The sequence below is a fragment of the Carcharhinus amblyrhynchos genome, chromosome 35 (assembly GCF_965287045.1).
Source record: "Carcharhinus amblyrhynchos chromosome 35, sCarAmb.v2.hapA, whole genome shotgun sequence".
Taxonomy (NCBI): domain Eukaryota; kingdom Metazoa; phylum Chordata; class Chondrichthyes; order Carcharhiniformes; family Carcharhinidae; genus Carcharhinus; species Carcharhinus amblyrhynchos.
In genome coordinates this window covers 16,503,928-16,530,272 of record NC_137358.1, presented here as the reverse complement: position 1 = coordinate 16,530,272, position 26,345 = coordinate 16,503,928, and the positions used below count along the sequence as shown (strand labels likewise).

The window sequence follows — 26,345 nt, the reverse complement described above, 5'->3', positions numbered from 1 at the left end:
ATGCCATCATAACAATTAACAGGGAAAGTTGAAGCAATTCAGTAAAAATTAAATCCCTAGACAAGTCAGGTCATCTCAGGATCTTCTCTTTGTGCAGCCTTTCAGGATCGAGGATGCTTGGCTTCTACTCCAGTTTGGTGGGTTTGGAGATGGCTGGTAAATCCAATGCATGATCTGCAGACTCTGCCTGGTGTGGGGCAGGTGGTGTTGAAGGGTTGGGTAGATGGGTTCTTTGGAAGTTTGTGCTCCTCCGTCAAATCCCTCGCTTTTATCTTTGCACATTTTCGACAAGGTCTGTCCGTGTCATGGACTCCCTACAGTGCGTTCGATTCATTTGAGTGCACTGACTCTATCAAAGTATCTTACCCAGGCCCTCTCCCCCACCCTGTCCCCATAACCCCACACATTTACCATGGCTAATCCATCTAACTTGCACATCTTGGAACACTAAGGCACAATTTTATCATTGGCCAATCCACCTAATCAGCAAATCTTTGGACTGTGGGAGGAAACCGGAGCACCCAGAGGAAACCCACGCAGAAATGGGGAAACAAAGCATCAGTCACTTAAGGCCAGAACTGAACCTGGGTCCCTGGTGATGTGAGGCAGAAGTGCCACTGTGCTGAGATGCCTTCAGTTCCTTCCTGAATGAACCTTCTCCATTTTGGCTGGTCACAAGTGAGGGACTCCCATGAATTGGTATGGATATTTGACCTCTTCGTGGATTCTGTGAGGACATTTTTAAAGCGGTTCTGTTGTCCCCTTTCACACTGTCTTGCCGTGACTAAGTTCCAAGCAGAATTGCTTTGAGAACCTGGTGTCAGGCATATGAATGAACAGATTTAAGAGATTAGCGCCTTGATGCTGTGCAAGTTAGCTCGCTGTTGTTGGACCTCCTTTCTTGTTCCCAGATTTGGAGGATTTTGTGAAGGCATCACTGGTAGTTCTCCAGTGCTGTGAGTTGCCCAAATCTATGAAACATGTAGGAGCGTGGGAATCACTGCTGCTCCGTAAACCATCACCTTAGTTACAGATATGAAATCCTGGTCCTTGCATATCCTTTTCCGAAGCCAGCTGAAGGTGGCAACAATAAGTTTTTTATTTTCTATACCTGCCTTTGACAAGAGGAGGCTCCAGTAATCTGACGTACGTCGAATAGATAATTGAGGAATTTTCAAAATAGGTTTGTATGAATTAATGGAGCAGTGTTGCACTGTTTGTTTAACAAACAGGATTGTTGCTTGCATGTATGTAGTATGTACTGTATAAATGCAAGTTTGACACCCAAGTTTATTTATACACTTCTCTGTATAAACAATAAAGATCACTGCATGCCATAAAATATTGTGGCCAAACCCCATTTGATATGAGGACAATCTAGGCTGGTGCACAAATGTATTTCTGGATCAGTGCTGCAGTGTCAAGAGATGCTGTCCTTTGGGTGAAATGTTAAGCAGTAGTCCTGTCCAATTATTTAACTGAACACACAAAGATTACTTTTCTGGATGGATAAGATCAATGGGTCAAAGTGCCTTCTTGACCAAACGTACATCAATTATATATTTTAATTAATAATCAGATTGTTTTAGACTATACAATGGACATTTCCTGAACTGGATAATCGGCCTACAATTATGGACAATTATGAAAAACTATGGCCATTTGGTTTGATCATATTTGCTCTTTCTTTAAAACTCATTCAGTAGAATTGACGGTTAATTGGTGGCACAGTTGTTAGAGCTGCTGCCTCACGTCACCAAGGAAAGGTTTGATTCCCCGCTTGGGTCACTGTCTGTGCCGAGTCTGCATCTTCTCCCCGTGTCAGTGTGGGTTTCGTCTAGGTGTTCTGGTTTCCTCCTGCAGTCCAAAAGATAGTGCTGGTTAGGTACATTGGCCATGTTAAATTTTCCCTCAGTGTACCTGGACATGTGCCAGAGTGTGGCGACTAGGGGATTTTCACCGTAACTTCATTGCCTTGTTAATGTAAGCCTATTTGTGACATTAATAAATAAACTTAATCTGTCCTGTCCCTTGTTTTCTATTGCTGTTTCTCAAACTTTTCCATTCATTGAGTTGTTACAGTGCTTTAAAGGAAACATAACCATTTGAAAAACATTTTTTAATCCTCTTGCCCTAGCTGGTTTTTGACTTCTGCTCACTTGTTGGAGATGTAAAATTTTACTCAAATATCTTTCCTCTTTTAAACAGGTATCACTTCTGTGAGAAATGTTTCAATGAAATCCAGGGAGAAACTGTCTCTCTGGGTGATGACCCTTCACAGCCTCAAACGTGAGTGCACCATCAGACTTTATTCCAGGGATTTTAAAATGGGCAATAGTTCAATTTTTAATCTGTGAAAGTGTAGGTTTTCGGGGATGGTAGAATAAATTATATATTCAGCAGACCCCCGGGGCTTAGATGTTGGTGTTAGGTGGAATTGCAGAAAACGTAACCACGATACTGAAAAGAATTGAATTTAACATAGCAAGAAACAGGGTTTTGGTCCATTATTGTGTTAAGGGAGGGGTGAGGGTATTCCAGAATTTGCAGAAAATGTCAGTTTAAAATGGTTACCACTCTGCAGTCAATTATTGTATGATAATTGAACATGGCAATTGAAGGATCTATTCCGCTAACATAACTTGATGACTGCCTGTCATAGCTACTGTGTCACACAATTAGGCATGTTTTTTGTAGATGACTTGAAAGTTTTAACTTTTTGTTGTTTAACACTGATCACAAAACGGATCTACGTTTGGTTACTATGTCTCACTTTTTACTACAACTGTGTGCTGTCATTTATTTTAGGACTATTTCTAAGGAACAGTTCTCAAAGAAGAAGAATGATACACTGGACCCTGAAGTGTAAGTGCTGCTCCGAGTTTATTTGTTCTCGGGATACACCTGCACGTGACCTTGGCAAAGACATAGCTATTCTATACTACCTTGACAATGGTACAAGAGCACCTTCTGGGGTCTCTGTAATCCTTGTGATTGTGATGCCATTCTGTCTGTAATGATTTGTACTTCCCCCTTTTACTTTCTTTCCTCTATTTGACCAAGGCAGGCGTACAATTTTGTTTCTGCTAATGCACCTGTTGAGCTAGTCTTAGAGGAGGTCAGCCCTGCCAAGTGCAGCTAAAATAAGGAACTTTGTGTAGTTTGGCAGCTGCAAATGCATTCCAAACTGCTGTAGATGGCCACAGTGACCATTTGTTCTACTCCTGATTTCTAGAATTGCTTGGCTGAGAGTTAGAGTGATGGATCATAGGTGCTCAAAATTCCATCAGATTGGGAGTAATATTTATCAATGATTTCCTGATAATTGCTGCCTTTACAAAATATCTTACAGAAAACTGAGACTACCCAACTCCAGGTAGCAGGCAAAAGCTATACTAAGTTGTACCATTACAGTTATTAATATTAAAACCATTTCTTATTGGGATCTCAGGTTCCAGACTGGCTTTTTATTATACATAACGGATCTTCAATTGTTTTTAATCACTAAACAATCTTTGGTAACTGTGCGTGACAAAGTGAGTTCTTTGTAGTAGAAAATGTTTAAAGAAATTCTGTTTTATTAACTTTTAATAGCTTCAATTGAACTTGTTTTAAAGTGTTTAATGGGTAGTCATGGCATACACCAGCATGAAGTAGGCAGGAAAAAGCCTAGTGCAGGAAAATTTCCTATTTCTTATGTTCTTAAAAGCTGTGCAATTGTAATACCATTGACTTAACCCAGGATGACAGAGCTATGCACTGTAGCCCTCTTCACTTGTTGATAACTTTTTCTCTTCCTTGTAGATTTGTTGAATGTACTGAATGTGGTCGGAAAATGCATCAAATCTGTGTCCTTCACCACGAACTTATTTGGCCCTCAGGGTAAGTCTCATTGCACAAAGAAGTAATAAGTTGAATATGAACATGCAAAATTATCTGCCCGTGTAGCATAGGGATTAAGAGGTAAGCTATTCTGTGAGTAAAAAGATCATTGCCTTTGAAATTGTGGGTGAAGGGCTCTTCTGTAAATTGTGCAGGATACTGTGTAACCTGCTTGAATCCCTGGTTATGCTGAACTCCCCCCTCAACTAGGTCAGCAGCACAGGTGCTTCAGTGGCCCAGGTTAGGGAGGAGAAATTTCAGAAGGATTCCTACCTGTTGTTATTCATAATCTTTGCCTGAAGGGATAATGCATGTGGTCTCCTGATGAACATGAGTTCAGCCTGAGTTATGATGCCTTCCACAGACAATAGACTGATACTGTGTCAGTTGACAGGCCAGTTAAGGTATCAAGGTTCAGTAGCAAAATTGTGGCCCGACTTCGCAAACTGCTTTAAAAAGATGATTTATTTATACTTAGTGGAACATACGGATTAAAAAGATGAAGGGGAAGGAAATGAGTTTTTGGTGGGGGTGCTAGGGTTCCTAGATAATAACAGTAAGAAGTCTTACAACACTAGGTTAAAGTCCAACAGGTTTATTTGGTAGCACGAGCTTTCAGAGTGCTGCCCCATCATCAAGCTCGTGCTATCAAATAAACCTGGTGTTGAGAGACTTCTTACTGTGCCCACCCCAGTCCAACGCAGGCATCTCCACACCAGAATAATTGCAGTATTCCTGAAAATTGGTTATCTTGTGTTGTGAAACACATTTTGTAAGGATGTCTTGGACCAGTTTGCCCAGCATATTGCAGTTCCTCGGCTGGAACACTACCCGTGAGCTTTGAACTGCTGAATGAAATGCTTGGTTCATAAAACCAGACTGAAATGGCAAGTGTTGAGATGCTCTGCAATTCTCTGAAGTTGCTCCTTGCCTTGTTGGCAAGATGCCTCAAGCAAATCACCTTTGACAGATTTTGATGCTTTTAGTGATGGTTGCAAAGCCCTGTAAAACAGGTTTCCATCCAATTTCCAGGCCCACCTTCTGTTTTTAAAGAAGGTCCAGAATTAAGGATTACTGCAAATTATGTTCGGTTAATTAACCTACAGAAACTCGTACTGAATTTGGTTCCTAACAGGTTATGAAAAATTAAATGTCAGAAGAACCTGTTTAATATTTACCAATATTGTGCATGTTTTCAATGGAATGTCGCTTTGTGAAAATTAATGACTTACAACTATTATTCATGGAGCATAGTCAAAAAATTAAATTTGCTGTACGTGTAATTATACTGTCCATTTCTACTTCAAAGCACTGGTAATTGTTTTCTTTTACCTCTTGCAGTTTCGTTTGTGATCCCTGTTTGAAGAAAACTGGGAAAACGAGAAAAGAAAATAAATTCTGTGCAAAAAGTAAGTACTCGAGTTGTGTTCTCAATGTAAATTAATAATTTCTCCTCTTTAGAAATCCCACTTTTTAATCTTAATTCTCCAAAAAGAGATGTAGTTCTGTGGGTGATCGGCAGCGCTTTGGTTAATCGCCCAGTGCTTGAATCTATCATAGCTGGTATCGAGCACAGTTCTTGCAACTGAGTTTACTCACCCCTATATTCATTTGCAACTTCTGTGGTCCCTGGATATCAATGAGGTAGTTACAGTGGGTAATTTTCTTTTTTGCTCTCCCCTCTTTGCTTCTCTAAAACTTGAGAATATTGACGTCAGTTGTATTGCTCCTGTTGCTGCCTGGATGAGTAAGCAGTTTGCACATATTAATTATTTTACATGATTCCTGTTGGTCTACGTGATTCATCAGCAAACCAATTTCACCTGCTAAACAAGTCAAGGGTGGCCTAGTAAAACTAATCTCCTTCCTAAACCACTAGCAATAGCAGGTTTGTGGTGCTGCTTATTATTAACAGTTCTTGAAATCGTCTTGCTAGAAGTGAGACATGCTGATCAGAAGCAGAGCAGAGAGGGTTAGAAAGAATTGTAGAATGAATAGTGACCACCCTTACTGCATCTCATTTGTAATTGTACCTCTGATTTACTGTGGAACAGACCCCACAGTAGGACAAAAGCATATCTGAAAGCCTTTCTTGAAGGAAATGTAGGGTGGCACAGTGGGTTAGCACTGCTGCTTCACAACTCCAGGGACCTGGGTTCAATTCCTGGTTTGGGTGACTGTGGAGTTTGCATGTTCTCCTGTGTCTGTGTGGATTTCCTCTGGGTGGTCAGGTTTTCTCCCACAGTTCAAATATGTGTGGGTTAGGTGGATTGGCCATGCTACTGTAGGGACTAGCTAGGTGTTAAATGCATGGTTGTGGGGATAGGGCCTGGGTGGGATTGTGGTTGGCGCAGATTCAAAGGGATGAGTGGCCTCCTTCTGCACTGTAGGATTTTATGATTCTAGTATTAAAATGTAGCAATTGATTTTATTAAAACTTTTTTCCCAGGGTTACCAACCACTAAGCTAGGTGTTTACCTGGAAACTCGTATTAACGACTTCCTCCGCAGACAGAGTCATCCGGAGGCTGGCGAGTGCACTGTTCGGGTGGTGCACAGTTCAGATAAAACTGTGGAAGTCAAGCCAGGGATGAAGACTAGGTGAGAAATGCTGTTTTCCTTTTTACATAAATTTGAATGTCCAAAGTTATAAAATAGGTAGGAGGTGGATGTTGGATATATACATACAGCAACAGCAGCTTGCGTTCATGGAGACTTTAACAGAAAAGCAGAAAGGAGAAAATTGATGCAGATCTGAAGGAAGGATACAAGAGGATATCAGAGAGCGTGGATATTAAAGAAGAGAGGAGGGTGGCGTGGATAGAGGATTTAGTTACACTTGATTTATTAATGTCGCATGTATTAGTATTGTTTCTTGCACGCTATACAGACAAAGCATACCATTCATAAAAAAGGAAAGGAGAGAGTGCAGAATGTAGTGTTACATAGATCCATTCAAAAGCCTGATGGCAGCAGGGAAGAAGCTGTTCTAGAGTTGATTGGTACATGACCTCAGACTTTTGTATCTTTTTCCTGAAGGAAGAAGGTGGAGGAGAGAATGCCCTGGATGCGTGAGGTCTTTGATTATGTTGGCTGCTTTGCCAAGGCAGCGGGAAATGTAAACAGTCAATGGATGGGAGGCTGGTTTGCGTGATGGGTTGGGCTACGTTCACGACCTTTTGTAGTTTTTTGTGATCTTGGGCACAGCAGGAGCCATACCAAGCTGTGATACAACCAGAAAGAATACTGTAAAAGTTGGTGTGTCACAGCTGATGTGCCAAGTTTCCTTAGCCTTCTGAGAAAGTGGAGTGTTGGTGGGTTTTCTTAACTATAGTGTCAGCATGGGGGGGGGCCAGGGCAGGTTGTTGGTGATGTGGACATCTAAAAACTTAATCCAACCATTTCTACTTCATCTCCATTGATGTAGACAAGGGCATGTTCTTCACTATGCTTCCTGAAGTTGATGTCTATCTGTCTATCTTCAATTTGTTGATATTGAGAAATATTTTTGTTGTTCATCAGATTCTCTGTCTCTTCCCTGTACGCCTTCTTGTCATCATTTGAGATACAACCCACTACGGTGGTGTCGTTAGCAAGGTTCATTCAGAAATCTTGTTGGTACATTCTTGGTGGGCCAGATGGCCTTCTCCTGCGCTATAGGGTTTTATAATAATTCTAAACAAATCCCAGTTTGTTTTTTATCATCCTGGTGGCCGCGCTGAGCTATTTTATCAAGTTTTTTTATTCATTCAAGGATATTGATGGCAGATGATGCAATGATAATGCGTTGAATATCAAGGGTAGGAGATTGTCATTGATTAGATTATCTTTTCTTGGCGATGGTCCATCGTGTGCAACTTATAGGTCGCAAATGTCTGAGCTTGCCATGGTATTGGGAAGCTATTTGACCCTGCAGTCACTGCATCTAAGCTTGGCCCCGTCCCTGTGTGCCTTAATGAGATGGTTAAATAGCTCACAAGTTGTAACCAGTCTTCTGAGAGAGTGCACAGAGAACTTGATGGCGAGGGAATGAACATTGTGACGGGCCAAAGAAGTAGACTTTGACCTTATTTTTAGAGGGTAGAATGAGAGATGCTAGCCAAAAGTTGTTAGAGTAGTCAAATCTAGATGTAATGGAAGCTGGAATGAGTGGAGACAGGTGAAATTGGACACTGTTGTAGAGGTAGCTAGAGGCAATCAGTGATGGCACCGATATGAAGTCAGAAACTTATCAAGGTTGTAAATGGTCTGGTTTAGTTTTAGAAACTGACGGAAGAGGGGGCAGGTGTGAAATGGGTGGCTTTGGAACTGAAGATATTGGCTTCATTCTTCCTAGTACTTGGAGAAGATTTCTGCTCATCTAGAACTAGATGTTGGACAAGCATACTAACAATTTAGCAGTGGTGGTGAAGTAGAACTGGATGCTGGCGTACATTTGAAACTGCATTTTAATTTGCTTATTTTGCTTGCTAGCTGGTTAAATAACTGAGAAAGTACTTTGCCATGTAGATTTGAAATGGTTAAAAACAAATTACTGCAGCTGCTGGAATCTGAAACTAAAAGAGAAAACATTGGAAAATCTCAGCATGTCTGGCAGCATCTATAAGGAGAGAAAAGAGCTGATGCTTCGAGTCTAGATGACCCTTTGCCAATGCTTTTGTCAAAGATTTGAAATAGTTGTCTGAGAATCTGCAGTAGAGTTCTATGAATCACAGTGCACCCATAAACTACATAGAACGCAAGGCGAATGTGCATTATAGCTGGTCCATGACATGACTGTTGTGACTGAAAGCAAAATTAGTTAAATTATTCACCATCTCCAATATCAGGAGAATTCCGTTAATTCAGAACTTCTTGACAGTGACAAATTGTTGGATTTTTAAAAAAACGATTCTTAAAATACAAGGGTGTTTTTGTTTGCTATTTATTCATATTCATAAATATGCCTTATATTTAATGAGAGAGAGAATAAAACCAGGACTTGGTAGTGTTATGCTTAACTCTGGTTTGAATGCATGGGGGCAGGCTCGAAGGGCTGGATGGCCTACTCCTGCTCCTATTTCTGATGAGAGTTAACTGGACTTCACCAGTCTCACCTTTTAGTCATGTCAGTAATACTTATATTCAGACTACTGAAAGATTTAATACTTAAAGATAATGTAGTTACATTGTCCTTGTGTATGCCTAACACAACTTCTACCACCGGTTTCAACTATCGCTGGGAACTATAGTGCTTAATGTAGGTTCTGATGGACATCCAGGTACAAAGATGGGGAACTGCATGATGATGGTACAGGGCATTCTGGCCTTTTGATAGACTCAAAGTTTGCCTTGCAAATTGGTTTAACACTTACAAATGTCACATTTGTAAATGTTGAACCAAATGTAGCTAAGTTCACTTTGTTACGTATTACATCTGCGAGGATGTATTCCATGCCAAAAGCTTGAGAAGTCCAATAAATCATTCTTGACCCTTATAGGTTTGTTGATAATGGAGAGATGGCCGAATCATTTCCTTATCGAACAAAAGCTCTGTTTGCCTTTGAAGAGATTGATGGTGTGGATGTGTGTTTCTTCGGCATGCATGTGCAGGAGTACGGTTCAGATTGTCCTCCGCCCAATCAGAGGTGAGTCCGATGATTTGTTACTTGGCATATAACACAGTCTACAGCAGATACTTTGTATAGTGAAAAGTGACTTGTCAGATCCCATCCAAGGTACTGGGCAATGGTACAAGTCCTGACAGACATCAAGAATTTAAGTTAGAGGAAAGGTTAAGAAATGAGTTTGTTTAGTTTGGGGGGGAAATTCTGGAAGTTTGACTAAGTTTTTCAAGATTTTCAAGCAAATTGATGCATGCAAGTTTTTCATAATAGCAACCGAAGCAAAGGTTTGTAAATTAATCAGCTGGGGTGAATCAAATCCATTTGTAGACTAAATTACTGAGAGAAGCCTTTGATGCAGAGGGCTTGGATACGTTCAGGAGAAAATTCAATGCCTTGAAAGAGGCAATGGATCAGGATGATCCTTGAAAAAAAGATGGACATGCTTTGCTTGTGTTCATAGAATCCCTACAGAATAGAAGGCGGCCATTCGGCCCATTGGGTCTGCAGTGATCACAATCCCACCAGGCTCGGGTCAATTCAGCATGGCCAAACAACCTAACTGCACATCTTTGAACTGTGGGAGGAAACTTGAGTACCCAGAGGAAACCCACGTGGACACGGGGAGAATGTGCAGGCTCCACACGGACAGTGACTTGGGCTGGAATTGAACCCAGGTCCCAGGTGTTGTGTGACAGCAGTGCAAATCACTGTGCCACCCTGCTGCCTAGTGTTGTTCAAATGGTTTCTGATTTTTTTTATTCGTAGCCACACTATATCGTTAGAAGGTGTCAGTGCCTTTTTCAGAGAAGCAAGATTACTTTGGGTGTTTAGAGTACAAGTGAATGTTTACCTGTTGGTCATTGAGCTGAATCATATTTCCATTGTCTGTACCTAATCTGTAGTGTGCTTTTTGAATGACTGTTGTTTTTTCTCTTGGTGTGGTTATAGATCAATCATGGACTTAAATTGGGATTCGTTTTGTTTATGGTTATGAATGTCAAGCTGTGAATCCCAGGCAGGGAGGGTGCTGTAACTTTAAGGTTGAATGTTTTTTTGCTGCGTTTAACATAATTCCTTTTCCTTTTCAGACGTGTGTACATATCATACCTCGACAGCGTACATTTCTTCCGCCCTCGATGTCTGAGAACATCCGTCTATCATGAAATCCTGATTGGATATTTAGAATACGTACGAAAATTAGGGTAAGTGTGCATTTTGGAAAGACTGCCGTAATCTGTGTACTAAAATCTCCCTCTGTGATGTTAGGTGCAGCATTCTTCAGATCCAAGCACAGCTAACCTTGCATCTTAATCATTTTTACTATGTTCTGATTTTTGTTATGCAAACTAATGTGTTGTGCATGGAAATGGGATAGGAAGCTTTTGACAGTATATATTGAGTAAATACAACTAATGACTTTTTTCTTGACTCAACATCTAATGGGTCCATTTTGCAGGATAAAATTATGCACCTCATGGTTGTTTCCCTGAAAGAGGGAGTGACCAAGGGTCAATTTCTAAAACTGTTGAAAGAGCACCTTTAGAAGCGTGTGTCTTTTTAGGCCTATCTCTGTTAGCAAAGTTTCCATCCTATGACCTCAGCTTGTATTCTTGTACGCATCTGCCATAAAGACTGAGTTGACTTTAAATTTCCATCCTAGATACACAGCGGGGCATATTTGGGCCTGTCCACCAAGTGAAGGTGATGATTACATTTTTCACTGCCATCCGCTGGACCAGAAAATCCCCAAGCCCAAAAGGCTACAGGAGTGGTACAAGAAAATGTTGGACAAGGCAGTTTCAGAGCGAATCATTCATGATTATAAGGTACTGTGCATGGCCTTCATTATTGTAATGTTAAAATGCAGTGGTCCCATTGAAATACATACCACTCCAATTATAACTTGCATTTATAAAGGAGCTCCTTCAAAGTACAAAAATACCCCATGATTCCACAGAGTCAAGGGGAAAGAAAATAGACTCCAAAGCAATGCAGAAGTTATAGGAGGGGTGGACAAAGCCGTGATTAAGAACATAAGAAATAGGAGCAGGAGTAGGCCATCTAGCCCTTCGAGCCTGCCCCGCCATTCAATAAGATCATGGCTGATCTGTCGTGGCTCAGTTCCACTTTCCCGCCCTCTCCCCATAACCCTTAATCCCCTCTCTTATCAAGAACCCATCAACCTGCTTCTTAAAAATATTTAGCGAGGCAGCCTCCACCACTTCAACGGGCAGAGAATTCCAGAGATTCACCACCCTTTGAGTGAAGAAGTTCCTCCTCAACTCCGTTCTAAACCGCCTCCCCTTTATCTTGAGGCTGTGCCCCCTAGTCCTACTGTCTTTTTTGAGCGGGAAGAGTCTCTCCACCTCTATCCTATCCATCCCATTCATCATCTTATACGTCTCAATGAGATCTCCCCTCATTCTTCTAAACTCTAACGAGTACAAGCCTAGTTTATTCAGCCTCTCCTCATAGCTCAATCCCCTCAACTCCGGTATCAGCCTAGTAAACCTCCTCTGCACTCCCTCCAGGGCCAAAATATCCTTGCGCAGGTGCGGCGCCCAAACCAAAGAGGCAATTCCACACAGTGAAGCTTTGATGGTTTATGTCAGTTACACTGGTGTGCAAGAAATTGGGCAATGCATAAGATACTGGAGTCAAAGGACAAAATAGTTCCAAGGGCGTTGTGCTGGAGGAGAAATAGGGAAGGGTGAACCCAATCTTGCACAGCATCTTGTAGGTTTTTTAAAAGTTTAACGAATCCAATTAGTATTTTTACAAAAATATACTTAAAGTAGCTGAGATAACAGTTTTAAAAATTTCAAATTGTCATAATGTTCACATTTTCTGCAGAGATCAAAATGCACTGAAGTGCTTCAGTCCAGTAATGAGAACACTACAAACTCCTACAATATTTTTGTTTTATGAATGCTGTTCACATTACATGTAGGTCATGTTATACTCTGCTGCACTCCATCGTAGTTATATTTGCTATATATAGTTAAGACCAAACTTGCAGTGCAACGGTTTCTACATGGTTAACAACCCCTTGATGTACATGGGCTGAATTCAGTAACAGTTACCGCACCAGGCAGTTATATCCCTTTGAGGTCGCTGCTGAACTAGAACAAAACAGCAGCTTTTTTAAAGTAAACTTTCTTCACAGACACAGCTTTCTGGAAGTTAAGAGCAGCTATTTCTACAGTTGGCTGACATTTCAAACAGCTACCCTTGCGTAGGTTGAATGCTCTGATGTACAGTTATCCCCTTTGATCTTCCCTTACCTGAGCTAACCACAGAATTTAAACTCAATTACCTTCATTTTGTAAGTCTACCTTTTATAATGTAAGTGCAAAGTTCAAACCTTGTCTCCCCCTCTGAACCTCTAACAGTTTATTCACATTTTTGTGTACTATTCCCCATTGTTACCTGCTTGCTTTAGGTTGACATCTGTTTGCAGTGTTGCTCGGCTCATCATCATATTGAAAGCACTAGTTCCATTAATACAACCAAACTGTCTCTGCCTTTAAGCAGCCTGCATTTTCCAGTATTTATACAGTAGAAAATATTTCAGTTTATTGGATTTCTGATATTTACATGTCATCACTATTTTACTTGACAATTGGCACACTTAATCATGGAATTAATACCCTTTTAAGAAAGAGCTTATTGAACTAGATACTTGCTGTACAGACTAAATTACAAAGTAATTACTTCCTCATCTGAATACAGGAACTGTTTGTAGCTGAAGATACTTTGGGTGAAATGGATGTTGTTCCTCAAAGCTTGACTTGCGACATTTTAAAAATGGAACAGATGCAAAGTATATGGTGATGATGGTGCTGTTTTACTAGCCATTATTATGATATGGTTTGCATCCTTATCCACATCACAGAATAGCTAGCAGTCTTATTGAGCAGTATACTGAATGATCATTGCATCCATAATGTGTGCTTCTCCCTTCCAGGATATATTTAAGCAAGCAACAGAGGATAGGCTGACTAGCGCAAAGGAGTTGCCGTATTTTGAAGGTGACTTCTGGCCGAACGTGTTGGAGGAAAGCATCAAAGAGCTGGAACAGGAAGAAGAGGAGCGTAAGAGGGAGGAGAACAACACATCCAGTGAGAGCACTGATGTAAGTCATCAGATATGGCCGTATCTTTGGGCTGTGTGCTCCCTATTAGAACAGAAATACCAAGATGAAGAGGCCCCTACAGATTCAGTGTTCTGTTTGCAAATTGGAAAATTCCTTTACGTTTTAGAAATTGGACTGAATTCACCTATCCTCCAATCCAGAAATGTCTGCCATTTAGTACACTGGATTTAAAGAGTGAGTCAACCATAGAATAATCACTGAATATGGTGACACCAAATTAATTTGGGAAACTTCTGGCTTTTCCTGTTCACTTGCTCAAAGACGTGATGGCACTTCTGCTGTGTTAGATTTGTCTTCCCTCTACCTGCTAATCTTTTTTTATGAATGATGCACCAAGCCTGCATGCCTAAAACAATACTTGTTAATCAAGAGCTCAAGTAATGTCAAGTTTGATTTTCTTCACACCTTGTTTCCTCTGTGCACTAATTGGGTTATAAAGTATATCTATATATACACAATGGCAGGTAGCTTTAATGTGGTTTGAATTTTTTTGTCACTAAGGAGAGGAATGTTAATGCAGAGGAATGGAGCATTTTCTATTTTAGGCTCTCACTGTCAACATCACGAATGGGCCAGGAAATGGCAAATGGAATTTAATGTTGGCAAGTGTGAGGTGGTCCACTTTGGTAGGAAGAATGGTAGGAAGGACTATTACTTACGGGGCGAAAAACTGCTGCAGGCGACGGTGCAGAGGGACCTCGGGGTCCTTGTGCATGAGTCGCAAAAACCCAGCTTGCAGGTGCAGCAGGTGGTCAGGAAGGCGAATGGGATGCTGGCCTTCATAGCGAAGGGGATTGAATATAAAAGTAGGGAGGTCTTGCTGCAGGTGTATAGGGCATTGGTGAGGCCGCAACTGGAGTACTGTGTGCATTTTTGGGCGCCGCACCTGCGCAAAGATATTTTGGCCTTGGAGGGAGTGCAGAGGAGGTTTACTAGGCTGATACCGGAGTTGAGGGGGTTGAGCTATGAGGAGAGGCTGAATAAACTGGGCTTGTACTCGTTAGAGTTTAGAAGAATGAGAGGAGATCTCATTGAGACGTATAAGATGATGAATGGGATGGATAGGATAGAGGTGGAAAGACTCTTCCCGCTCAAAAAAGACAATAGGACTAGGGGGCACAGCCTCAAGATAAAAGGGGGGCGGTTTAGAACGGAGTTGAGGAGGAACTTCTTCACTCAAAGGGTGGTGAATCTCTGGAATTCTCTGCCCATTGAAGTGGTGGAGGCTGCCTCGCTAAATATTTTTAAGACGCGGGTTGATGGGTTTTTGATAGGAGAGGGGATTAAGGGTTATGGGGAGAGGGCGGGAAAGTGGAACTGAGCCACGACAGATCAGCCATGATCTTATTGAATGGCAGGGCAGGCTCGAAGGGCTGGATGGCCTACTCCTGCTCCTATTTCTTATGTTCTTATGTTATTTTCCTATTTGGCATTGGTGGATGGCGCAGTGGCACAGTGGTTAGCACTGCTGACTCTCAACTCCAGGGACCCAGGTTCCATTCTGGCCTTGGGTCACTGTCTGTGTAGAGTTTGCACATTCTCCCCATATCTGTGTGGGTTTCCTCTGAGTGCTCCAGTTTCCTCCCACAGTCGAAAAATGTGCTGGTTCAGTGCATTGGCTATATTAAATTCTCCCTCAGTGTACCCAAATAGGCACCAGAGTGTGACGACTAGGCAATTTTCATTGCAGTGTTAATGTAAGTCTACTTGTAACTAATAAATTTTTAAAAAATAGTGGCACCAAGGAGTTTATTTCAAATACATTTGTTCTTTGCCTGACCTAACCCAAACTTCCTAATCTTTTGATAGAGCACAGAGGTAAGGAAGAAAGATGATCTGCAATATCAAGTGATTCATTTGAGTTAAGGCCAACCTTTAGCTTATTGTTTTAGAGCAAAAAGGGACCAAACTAAGTTAGTTACTTAGTGAGAAGAATTGAGTTCAAGAGACTATTCTACTTCTTTCTGTTAAGAGAAATGCCTGTGAATATGGGGAAAGACAGTAAGAAGTCTGAACACCAGGTTAGAGTCCAGCCAGTTTATTTGATAGTAATCACACAAGCTTTCGGAAATGGTTTTCCTTCGTCAGGTGTGTGGAAGGTTCTGATCAGAGAAGGGCATATAAAGTCACACACAGTTTACAGAATACTGATTAGAATGCGAGTCTTTACAGCTAACCTGCTGTTCAAGTCTTAAAGATGCAGATGATGTGAGTGGAGATAGCATTAGCATAGGTTAAAGAGATGTGTATTGTCTCCAGACAGGACAGCAAGTGAGATTTTACAAGCCCAGGCAAGTCATGGGGGTTACAGATAGTGCGACATGAACCCAAGATCCCAGTTGATGCTGTGCTTATGTGTGCGGAACTTGGCTATCAGTCTCTGCTTAGTGACTCCGCGCTGTCGTGTGTCATGAAGGGCGCCTTGGAGAACGCTTACCCGAAGATCAGAGACTGAATGCCCATGACTGCTGAAGTGTTTGCCAACTGTTCGCTGAGCAGAGACTGATAGCCAAGTTCCGTACACGTGAGCACGGCCTCAACTGGGATCTTGGGTTCATGTCACACTATCTGTAAACCCCATGACTTGCCTGGTTTTGCAAAACCTCACTTACTGTACTGTCTGGAGACAATACTCATCTCTTTAAGCTATGCTAATACAACATCCACTCATTATCTGCATCTTTAAAACTTGTTTTTACAGCTGACTTGCTAATCAGTATTCTGTAAACTGTGTGTGACTTTATATGCCCTTTTCTGATCAGAACCTTCCACACACCTGACAAAGGAACACCGTTTCCGAAAGCTTGTGTGATTACTATCAGGTAAGCTGGTTGGACTCTAACGTGGTGTTGTGAGACTTCTTACTGTGTTTACCCCAGTCCAATGCCGGCATCTCTACATCGTATGGGGAAAGGGCAGGTAGATGGATTAATTGAATGAAAAAGATTGTTGATCGGGGCAAACTTTTCCTTAAAGTTCATGCTTTATACAAAAAAAGCAATGCTGCTCTCTACACAAGATAATTATTCAAGTAATCCCTCTCAAAGGAGGTGTCGTGCTTTTCAAACAATTTGTTAATTTTGGGCTTGAGGCTGTTTTTTAACTCCTGGTTTATTGTTTTTAGGTTGCCAGTTAATGTCAAAATTTTTTGTCTGCTTTTTATTTTACTAATCCTCCGTTGGTGCTCCTGTGCCATTAGTTATAAGGGCAAACTGTTTTGTGATTGGGCCCTACCAATGCTATTGAGCTAACAACCTATCTACATGAATTGAACCTAATCCTTCCATTATTTTGAAAATCTAAATCCAATATGAGCCCTCCATAACATTCACCTTGAGCAGACCAAAACTGGACACTCTTCTAAATAAAGTCCAATAGTACACTTTTATTCTTTGTGATTGTCCTGACTGTGCATCCTAGATCTTCAGTGATCATAGATCTTCAATTCACGTATTGTATGTATGTTTGGTATCAGCTCCGTGTATGTGAATAACACTGTATTTATGATCGGCCAAACATTGGTCCATTTACCATTACATCAAAATCCCTAAAATCTACTTTTCTCATCTACAGTTCTAACACTTTCAGAAATACTTTTTATCATTGAGTTCTGATTCTCCGTCTGCTTTTCTGTCCTCCTTTCTCTTTTCATCTCTTGTACCTACAATCAAAATGCGAGAGATCTTAAAGTTTTTGAGCCTATTTTGAATTGAAGGATATGTGGTATTCATTAGCTGGTTTTTTTTATCGCTGTGTGCTTTTTTTCTATTTCCCATTCTTATGCTCTCTCATGCTTGCTTCTTTGCCCAATATGCTCCTATCTCCATAGTCTGTAGCTGGTCACCATTGTCCCTCTGTCCCATCCAGTCTTCTTTCACTGTTAGTCACTCTGATAATAGAGTATTAAAGAAATTGAACAATATCAAGTTGGTGCTTTTTCAGTTACATTTAACCATGTTCACAATGTTATCTTTTCTACCTGATCTATGTCTCACCGTTTTTTTCTGTCCTCCACCCCTATTCTTTTTCCCTTCCTTTGCCTCACCAGTTTGATCTTTTCTCTCTCGTTCTCTCTTCAATTTCTCCTACTCCTCATTCTTTTCATTTTCTACTATCTGGGCTCAGTTACCAGTGTGGCTGGCTGCTAACTTTCTAAAGTGCTCATTGTGCATACATTAAAATCACTAACAGATATTTTAAGTATTATGAGCACTTTACAAAGCGATCTGATGGTAAGGAGCAACCGTTGAACCTGGAAACATTGGAGGAAGGCAGCAGCTTAATATTAGCATTCTACACTGCAAAATGAGTAAAACAATTCAGACTAGCTCAGCCGGGGCTGATGGTGAAACCAAAAACGCACAATGTAAGGGAGAGCAAGGATGCATCATCTTAGCTCCCACAGGTTTGAATTCTCTGTTACATCTCCAGCATGGGTCCACTTCTCTCTTACACTACTAACTTGCATTGTGCTAGTTCTACCTACTTGGTGTGTGGTGCCAGTCTGAGGAAGAATGTTATATTTATTTTCCTAAATCCTGTAATTGCAGTGCAGTGAACAGGCTTTAAACTCAGTAGAATTCATGAGATGGTTAGAACCAGAGAACCATAAAGTCAGTAGCTCATAAAAGAACATTCAATACTCCATGGATAGCCATTGAAAAGCAGAATTCCCCACAGTGGATCTTTTTTATACTGGAATGGTATACACGGTTCCGTTCCTCTAAATGTCAATCATTTTGGATATTCTATTGTTTTGACATAATTACTAGTGTCAAATTCAGTAACTATGTTTGGGTAGAATTGTTTTACCAATTTTTTTGAACAAAATGTTGTGACTGCTACGTGAATGTAATCTTAAATTGTGGTACAAAAGATTGCTGGCAACGTTGTGAACCAAGTGTATGGTGTTGAGTTAGCAGCTGGGAAACTTGCAAGTGCCCAGCAGGACTTCAGTAGAATTATTTTACCCTAGCTCCTGCCCAGCCACCATCTGGGTCGCAACAGTGGGTAAGTTGTACAAGGCAGCAGCTGGGAATAGTCCCAGGACATTAGACAGGGTTGGGGGAGGAGGACATGTTGATGGTGATGCTAGGTGAGAGTGAGGGTTTTAATGCTTTTTTTTAAAAGGGATCATAGTGTCTTTGCTTGAGGGACTAGGGAAGCATTCCTTTTCATCTGTAAGCACTGCTGAATCAGACAGCCCCTGCTCCCCTTCAGCTGGGTCCCCCAAGACTTGGAGTATGTAACCCACACCCTGATAAATTCTAACAAACAATTATCAAAACTTAAGAACAAGCTGATAAACACATTAAAATCACTGACTCTGCCTTCCATCCAACCCTGAATCTACTGTGCTTAAACCCATAGAGGATGTGTTCAGAGCTGTCCCCTCCCCCACCCCTCCTCCACACACTCCTGCCCAAATTGGAGAGAGGCCTATCCGTCTTAAACACAGCTTGCACTCGATACTTGTATACTGAGAAAGGATGCCTTGAGTACCTTAAGCCTGAATTCACTGTGCTATATTGTACAATTACTGATTAGGCCCATTTATAACAGGAAGAAATCCCCCCCCATATCTATCTAAAATGCTAATTTTCTTATGATTTCTGAGCCTGGATGTATTAAAGTAAAATAAGAGGAATCTGTATAAAAATGTTTAATTTGTAATTTTTCTTGTAACAATGAACTTCAAGTCACAGTAACATGAAACAAAACGCTTGGGGTGTGCCCTCCCTTGTGTTGGGAATGTGAAAGTAACACGTTTATTCACTAAAGCCTCACTAATTGTGATGACTCTCTTTTCCCATGATGTTTTCCAAAATGGAGGTGTCACTGTGTAATGGTGCAGCGAAAATAATTGAATTGCCCTCTTCTTTTAAAAGCACCAGCACTTTGCTGCATTCTTCTCCCCCTCCCCCACGACATCCAGCCGTAGTAACAGCTGTTAGCAATTCATGGCATACACCTCAAATGTACTGACTTAACCAGGATTTCCTGAATTTAACAACAGTGATGTGAGTGCAAGAGCCTAGCTGGAAAATCAGCTGATCTGTCAGTTGTTTGAAGAGTTGCAGTTCCCTCCTGAGCTCCCCAGTGTTTAGCTCCTTTCAGGTAGAGGGGTGTATTGTCGTGGTGGAACTGGGTTTGATGTAACTTTTTGAGAGTAAGTTACGTGAAGTATTGTTGTAACTGTTAAATTTACACATCCTTTTCAGGGGAAGAAGGGGGACAGCAAAAACGCAAAGAAAAAGAACAACAAGAAAACAAGTAAGAATAAGAGCAGCCTGAGCCGAGGTAACAAGAAGAAACCGGGGATGCCCAACGTGTCCAATGACCTCTCACAGAAACTTTATGCCACCATGGAAAAGCACAAGGAGGTACAACTCTCTCTGTCTTCTGTTCCGAGTAATTACTGTTAATTCCACTCCACCCCTCCCCCCTCAAATTGCTGTTTCGAAACCAGCCATTGAGTAAAGAATTGAGTCTCTTCTACCCTTTCTCCTCCGCTCCCCCCCCACCTCCCTAGCTCTGCTAAATATCTAATCATGGCAGCACACTCAAACTCAGCAGAGAAATTGTGAGCAAATAAGTATCCCACCACAGACTGAGGCTCTGGCATGTGTTGCATTATTTTTGATATGATTTATTATTGTCGCGTGTATTAGTATACAGTGAAAAGTATTGTTTCTTGCACACTATACAGACAAAACATATCCTTCATAGAGAAGGAAAGGAGAGGCTGCCGAATGTAGTGTCACAGTCATAGCAGTTTAAGAATGTTTCTCATTCCTCCAAATATTAATTTGTAATATTTTTGAACGCTTTGTCATAAAATAAATCCAAAGTTTATTAGTTTTATTGAAGCAGAATGTAATTTGTAAATGCAGGATCTGGGGCAGTACTGAGCCATATGGGCAAGGAAGGAAGAGGTTTGATCTCAGATCTGTACTGTGTTAGCTGACCTCCAGTGGGGCAGGTCTTGCAATTGTCCCAGGATTTTCATCTCTGATCAGTTGATGTGTACTTTTTTGTTGCTTGGTGAGGGCAGACATGAGGCTGATGCCCTCTGCAATTAATATTTGGCTGGCATTCCTTGTTTAGGCTGGTGCATGCTGAATAGCCTTGTGCTGCCTGCACATTCAGAATTGTACTTTGTGACTTATCACTGCCTAAGTCATTGGACTTTAATCAGCTGCGCAGGAATTTAAATTGTAGCTGCTCTGTATTGATCAGTAGAATTCGTAGAGTCCCTACGGTGCAGGAGGGGAGGCCATTCGGCCCATGGAGTCTGTACTAACCCTCTAGTAAAGCACCCCAAGGCCCAGGCACTATCCCTGTAACCCCACAAGTTTACCGTGGCTAATCCATCTAACCTGCACATCTTTTGGACAAGAAGGGGAGTTCTATTCGAGATTGGCCTAGTGCTTCATGTCGTTAGTGTGTGCCTAAACTGGACCAGATACTGGGCAACACGACAGCTCAGTGATTATCGCTGATTGCTGTGCAGACACATGGATTTGGGCCGGTGCCTGTGGGAGTTTGCGCATTCTCCCCGTGCTTGCGTGGGTTTTCTCCGGGTGCTCCAGTTTCCTCCCACACCCCACAGATGTGCTGTTAGGCTGATTGGCAGGAATAAATTGTCCCTAAATCAGTTTCCCTCAATCTGGATGGCCATAAAACATTAGATAGGGGTCATGGGTAGAGAGGTGGACTGGTGGTGTTGAGATGGTGGCGCAGGCTCGTTGGGCCGAAGGGCCTGTTTCCCGGGCTGATTTTGTTCTTTGTTCTTTATTAATCGGGGAATGTCACAAGATAGATTTTGAAAGAATTGGGAAATGAAGATTTGTATTTGGGTGTTTGGAGAAATGATCAGATTTGAAGTCTTGTGAATTGTATTTGATTTAATTTTAATTGTTTTGGATCTTGTTTTTGCAGGTGTTTTTCGTGATCCGTCTGATTGCCGGTCCTAACTCGAACTCACTGCCAACCATCCTGGATCCTGACCCGCTGATTGCGTGTGACCTGATGGATGGACGTGATGCCTTTCTCACACTGGCAAGGGACAAACACATGGAATTCTCATCACTGAGACGGGCCAAGTGGTCAACCATGTGCATGCTGGTGGAACTTCACAATCAGGGCCAGGATCGCTTTGTATATACATGCAATGAGTGCAAGCATCATGTGGAGACCAGGTGGCACTGCACTGTCTGTGAGGTGCGTGCTAGTCTAAAGCTTGTAATTCCAGAGCAATACAATTATGTACTAAATCATTTTCCATTCAAATATAAAGGACTCTGAGTACAAACTTGTTTGTCATAGGTGAAAGAGTAATAACGGGGTCTATGAGCACCTCATTTACTGAATTGTACTTGTTTGGTTAGTTAACTCAAGTAGACTAGAGATTGAACTGGTTGATCTGATTGATTCAGTTGGCTATGCATTTGCCAACTTGAGCCAACTAGGAGCCCAGAAACTCCACAGGTAGACTTAAGCCTCAAGCCTGTGCTGCAGCCAATTTGAACATGGCTGTTCTGAACCGTAGCTCTATACCCTTAATAACATGTTCTAATTATCTGTCAATCTCCATGTGGAAAAATGCTTCCCAATTTCACTCCTGAGTGGCCTAGCTCTATTTTTAAAGTTTAAGATTTCTACAGAAAATAGTTTCTCTATCTCCAGTGTGGAATCACTTTAATTAGATCACCATCCAACACTTCAAATCTCAGAGAAACCAAGTTCTTGCAACCTGTTTTTCTATTTTAACCCTTTCAAACCCTGTTGTATACATTTATAAAGTGTTCAGATTATATTTTGAGAATGAATCGCTTTATTGAGGTAAGCGTTGGGGAACTAATTTGTTCTGTCTTTGTTTTTCCTAGGATTATGACCTCTGTGTCAACTGCTTTAACACTAAGGGACATGAGCACAAGATGGAGAAACTCGGCCTTGGTCTGGATGATGAGAGTAACGCACAAGGGTCAGAAGCTAGCACGGGAGATTCACGGCGCCTCAGCATCCAGCGCTGCATTCAGTCATTGGTCCATGCTTGCCAGTGTCGCAATGCCAACTGTTCTCTGCCTTCCTGCCAGAAGATGAAGAGAGTAGTCCAGCACACCAAGGGGTGCAAACGCAAGACCAATGGTGGCTGCCCAATATGCAAGCAGCTCATTGCGCTTTGTTGCTACCATGCTAAGCACTGCCAGGAAACTAAGTGTCCTGTACCGTTCTGTCTCAACATCAAGCACAAGCTTCGTCAGCAGCAGATACAGCACCGTCTACAACAAGCCCAGATGATACGCAGGAGGATGGCCACGATGCAGCGCAGTGGTGTAGCACAGCAAAGCCTGCCATCTCCAAGCAGTACTGCGCCCACTACTCCAACAGGGCAACAACCGAGCACCCCACAGACTCCCCAACCTCAACCCCCAGCTCAACCACAGCCGCAACCCCAGCCCCAGCCCCAGCCTCAGCCCCAGCCACCACCGCCAACCAACATGCCTTCTTACAGCAATATGGCAAGAAGTCAACCACAGGCCTCGATACCACAAGGCAAGCCAACTGGACAGGTGGTATCTGCTGCCCAAGCTGCACCTCCTGCTCAGCCGCCACCACCAGCTGCAGTGGAAATAGCCATGCAGATTCAGAGAGCAGCTGATGCCCAGCGACTGATGGCACAGCAGCAATCGTTCCAGCGGCCTGGCGTCATGAATCCTCACATATCGCCCATGAATCAAATGCCTGGAATGAACATGAACCCACAGCCGTCGCAGAGAGCCCCCACTCACACGGAGCAGGGAATGGGAGCAGCTGGCATGCAGCAGGCACAGTGGGGACAAGCTGGAATGGCGCAGACTCAGCAGCATCCACAGGGAATGCAAAGGCCAGTCATGCAGATGAACCAGCAAGCTCTGCAAATTAACATGCAACCCCAACCACCACCACCCATGTGCCAAGTTTCATCAGGAGTGCCTCAACCCAACAGAGGTACAATTCCCCAAGGAGCCCTGCAGGATTTATTGCGGACACTCAGGTCTCCCAGCTCCCCTATGCAGCAGCAGCAAGTGCTAGCTATCCTCCGCTCCAACCCCCAGCTCATGGCTGCTTTCATCAAGCAAAGGGCAGCCAGGTATCAAGGAGGCCAGGGTCAGCCTGGAATGCAACCGCAGCCAGGGATGCAGTCTCAGCCAGGCCTTCAGGGGCAGCAGGGCATGCACGGCAGCCCAGGCATGCAGAACATGAGCCCCATGCAGCCTGGAGTTCAACGGCCCAACATGCCTCAGCAACAACAGCAGCAGCAACAAAGCATGGGTGGGTTAAATGCACAGGGGCAGCCCATGAACATGAGCCACACCGCCATGAACACCCAGTTTAGGGAGATGTTGATGCGACGCCAGCTCTTGCAGAAACAGCAGCAGCAGCAGCAGTCAAACCCGAGTATAGCTGCTGGAATGGCTAACCAGTTTCAGCAACCTCAAGGATCCGGTTATCCAATGCAGCAACAGCAGCAACAACAGAGGATGCAGCATCATATGTCCATGCAGCAAGGAGCCATGGGCCAAGTGGGTCAACCAATGGGGCAGATGAGCCAGCTTCCTCAAGCCGGAATGGGAGCAGAGGGAAGTTCCAGTCTTCAGGCTCTCCAGCAGCGAATCCTCCAGCAGCAGATGGGTTCTCCAGCCCAGTCCAACTCCATGAGTCCGCAGCAACACATGCTCCCTGGCCAGGCCCAGTCACCTCACCTCCAGGGCCAGCACCCATCCTCCCTCAGCAACCAGGTGCGGTCGCCGCAGCCTGTGCCTTCACCGCGCCCGCAGTCCCAGCCACCTCATTCCAGCCCGTCGCCCAGGATGCAACCCCAACCGTCTCCGCATCACGTCTCGCCACAGACTAACTCCCCACATCCGGGAATGGTAGCTGCCCAGGGAAATCCCATGGATCAAGGACACTTTGCTGCTCCGGACCAGAGTGCAATGCTTTCTCAACTTGCTAACCCTGGAATGGCAGGCTTACACGGTGCTGCCAATGACCTTGGCATGGGTTCTGACAACCCGGACTTAACAGGCACAAACATTAATCACAATACACTAGACATCTTGTAGCATTTTGGGAGCAAATTCTCATTTTTCGTCTTTCCTTAGGGTTTTTTGTACTGAAAAAAAAATTTTGAAATTTCTAGGGAGGACTATTTTCCCAGAATTCAGTGAACTGCAATTTATTGAGAAAATAAACTGAGGGATGATATTATACAAAGAATATATTTTTTGTTATGACTGGTGAACAGCCAGTCCCCTTTTTTGTTTTCCTGTTCTGTTATTTCAATTGCAGATAGCCCATACCCACATTTTTTAAGCGAAGGAGAGTTGAATTCATATTTTTATTTTCTAACTTCAGAGAATCTTGTAAGCATTTGTTCATTAACGCAAAGCATTTCACAGAAGAGAAAAAGCAGCCTGTGCTACAATATACATCGTTTTTTTGACAGCAAAGGATTGCGATACCTCCTTGTGTATCCCCCTTCTTCCCTTAATTTTTTTTCCATTTCTATACAAGGGTTTGAGCAGAAATTTCGAAGTATTAATAATTTGTACAGGTAGAACGAAAGACTATTGCACAAACTGGCAGCTGCCAAAACGTCCTGCGGATGTAGAATATTGTGGGGTTTTTTTTTCAATTTAATGGTGAACATTTTACTTTCTATTTTATTTTTTTTTGGTGCAACTATCGAAGGATTCTTTAAAAAGACTGCGTGACTGATTTTATTGAACACATCCCTTGGTTTTTCCTCTTTCAGACTTCTGTGTAAAACTTGAAAAATGGGCAAGCAGAAAAAAGAAAAAACCTATCCAGAAACGTGTAAATCATGCAATTTATTGATAATTACTTATAAATATGAACTTTGGATCACTGTATAGACTGCTACAATTGATTTTTCTTATTTACCATATTGTTGAATAAACTGTGTGCAACAGCGAGACTGCCTGTTCTTAATGGATGCTCTCTGCATATTTTGGCGCCCGACAGGAGAAAGTGAAATAAAATTGGAATTCCCTTTGGTCAGGTTTTGCAGACTACTCGCCACATAGCCGTGCTGGTGGGCAACAAGAATTACTTTGGAGCAGTGGCCAGTGAATCTCGTTGAGTAGAAAATTAAGAGGGCCAAGGACAGGAGGTGCTAATAAAGCAATTATTTCTACTTGTGCTTGGGTTAAAACCTCTCAAAGCCCTTCGCACGAGCGCTTTGTTTTGACAGGGAGCCTCTTGAGGTATCAGGGCAGTTGGCTTGGTCGGAGAAGCTTGAAGGTGGATATTAAAGGAAGAAAGAATGGCTGAGAGGTTTTGGAGGAAACCGTTGTGGCTCTGGGGTAGCTTGGTATCAATTATGGAGCAATTTCCAAATTGGAGATGCTCAAATCAAACTGGGACAAGCACAGAGAATCTGAGCGTTGTGGTGCTAGAGGAGGTTGCAGAACAGCGGGTAAGGCCATAGATGTTTAGGAAAACAAGGTTGAGAATCTTAAAGTATTGCTGAACTGGTTGCCAGTGGAGGTCAGTGAGCCCAGGGGTGACAATAAACAGGACTTGGAGCGAATCAAGAGGCAGACAGTAGTTTAGGATGACTTCGAAGCTTATGGTTGTGGGAGGCCAGCAAGTTCATTGGAGTGGTCAGATTTGGAGGTAACAAAAAGTCGTGAA

General features: G+C 42.5%; 1 protein-coding gene across 2 annotated transcripts in view; it reads left to right on the top strand.

Moving 5' to 3' along the window:
• Positions 1-25,624, top strand: part of LOC145361738 (histone acetyltransferase p300-like) — a 103,643-nt gene extending 78,019 nt beyond the window's left edge. For both annotated transcript variants that reach the window (XM_080217667.1, XM_080217666.1), the window contains exons 20-31: positions 2,209-2,289; positions 2,809-2,865; positions 3,805-3,882; positions 5,224-5,291; positions 6,332-6,482; positions 9,362-9,508; positions 10,576-10,689; positions 11,148-11,313; positions 13,455-13,622; positions 19,865-20,026; positions 21,585-21,866; positions 22,532-25,624. In XM_080217667.1, the coding sequence (XP_080073793.1) occupies positions 2,209-2,289; positions 2,809-2,865; positions 3,805-3,882; positions 5,224-5,291; positions 6,332-6,482; positions 9,362-9,508; positions 10,576-10,689; positions 11,148-11,313; positions 13,455-13,622; positions 19,865-20,026; positions 21,585-21,866; positions 22,532-24,751 (3,694 nt within the window). In that variant the 3' untranslated portion in view covers positions 24,752-25,624. The remainder of the gene's footprint in view (positions 1-2,208; positions 2,290-2,808; positions 2,866-3,804; positions 3,883-5,223; positions 5,292-6,331; positions 6,483-9,361; positions 9,509-10,575; positions 10,690-11,147; positions 11,314-13,454; positions 13,623-19,864; positions 20,027-21,584; positions 21,867-22,531) is intronic.
• Positions 25,625-26,345: the final 721 nt, after the last annotated feature.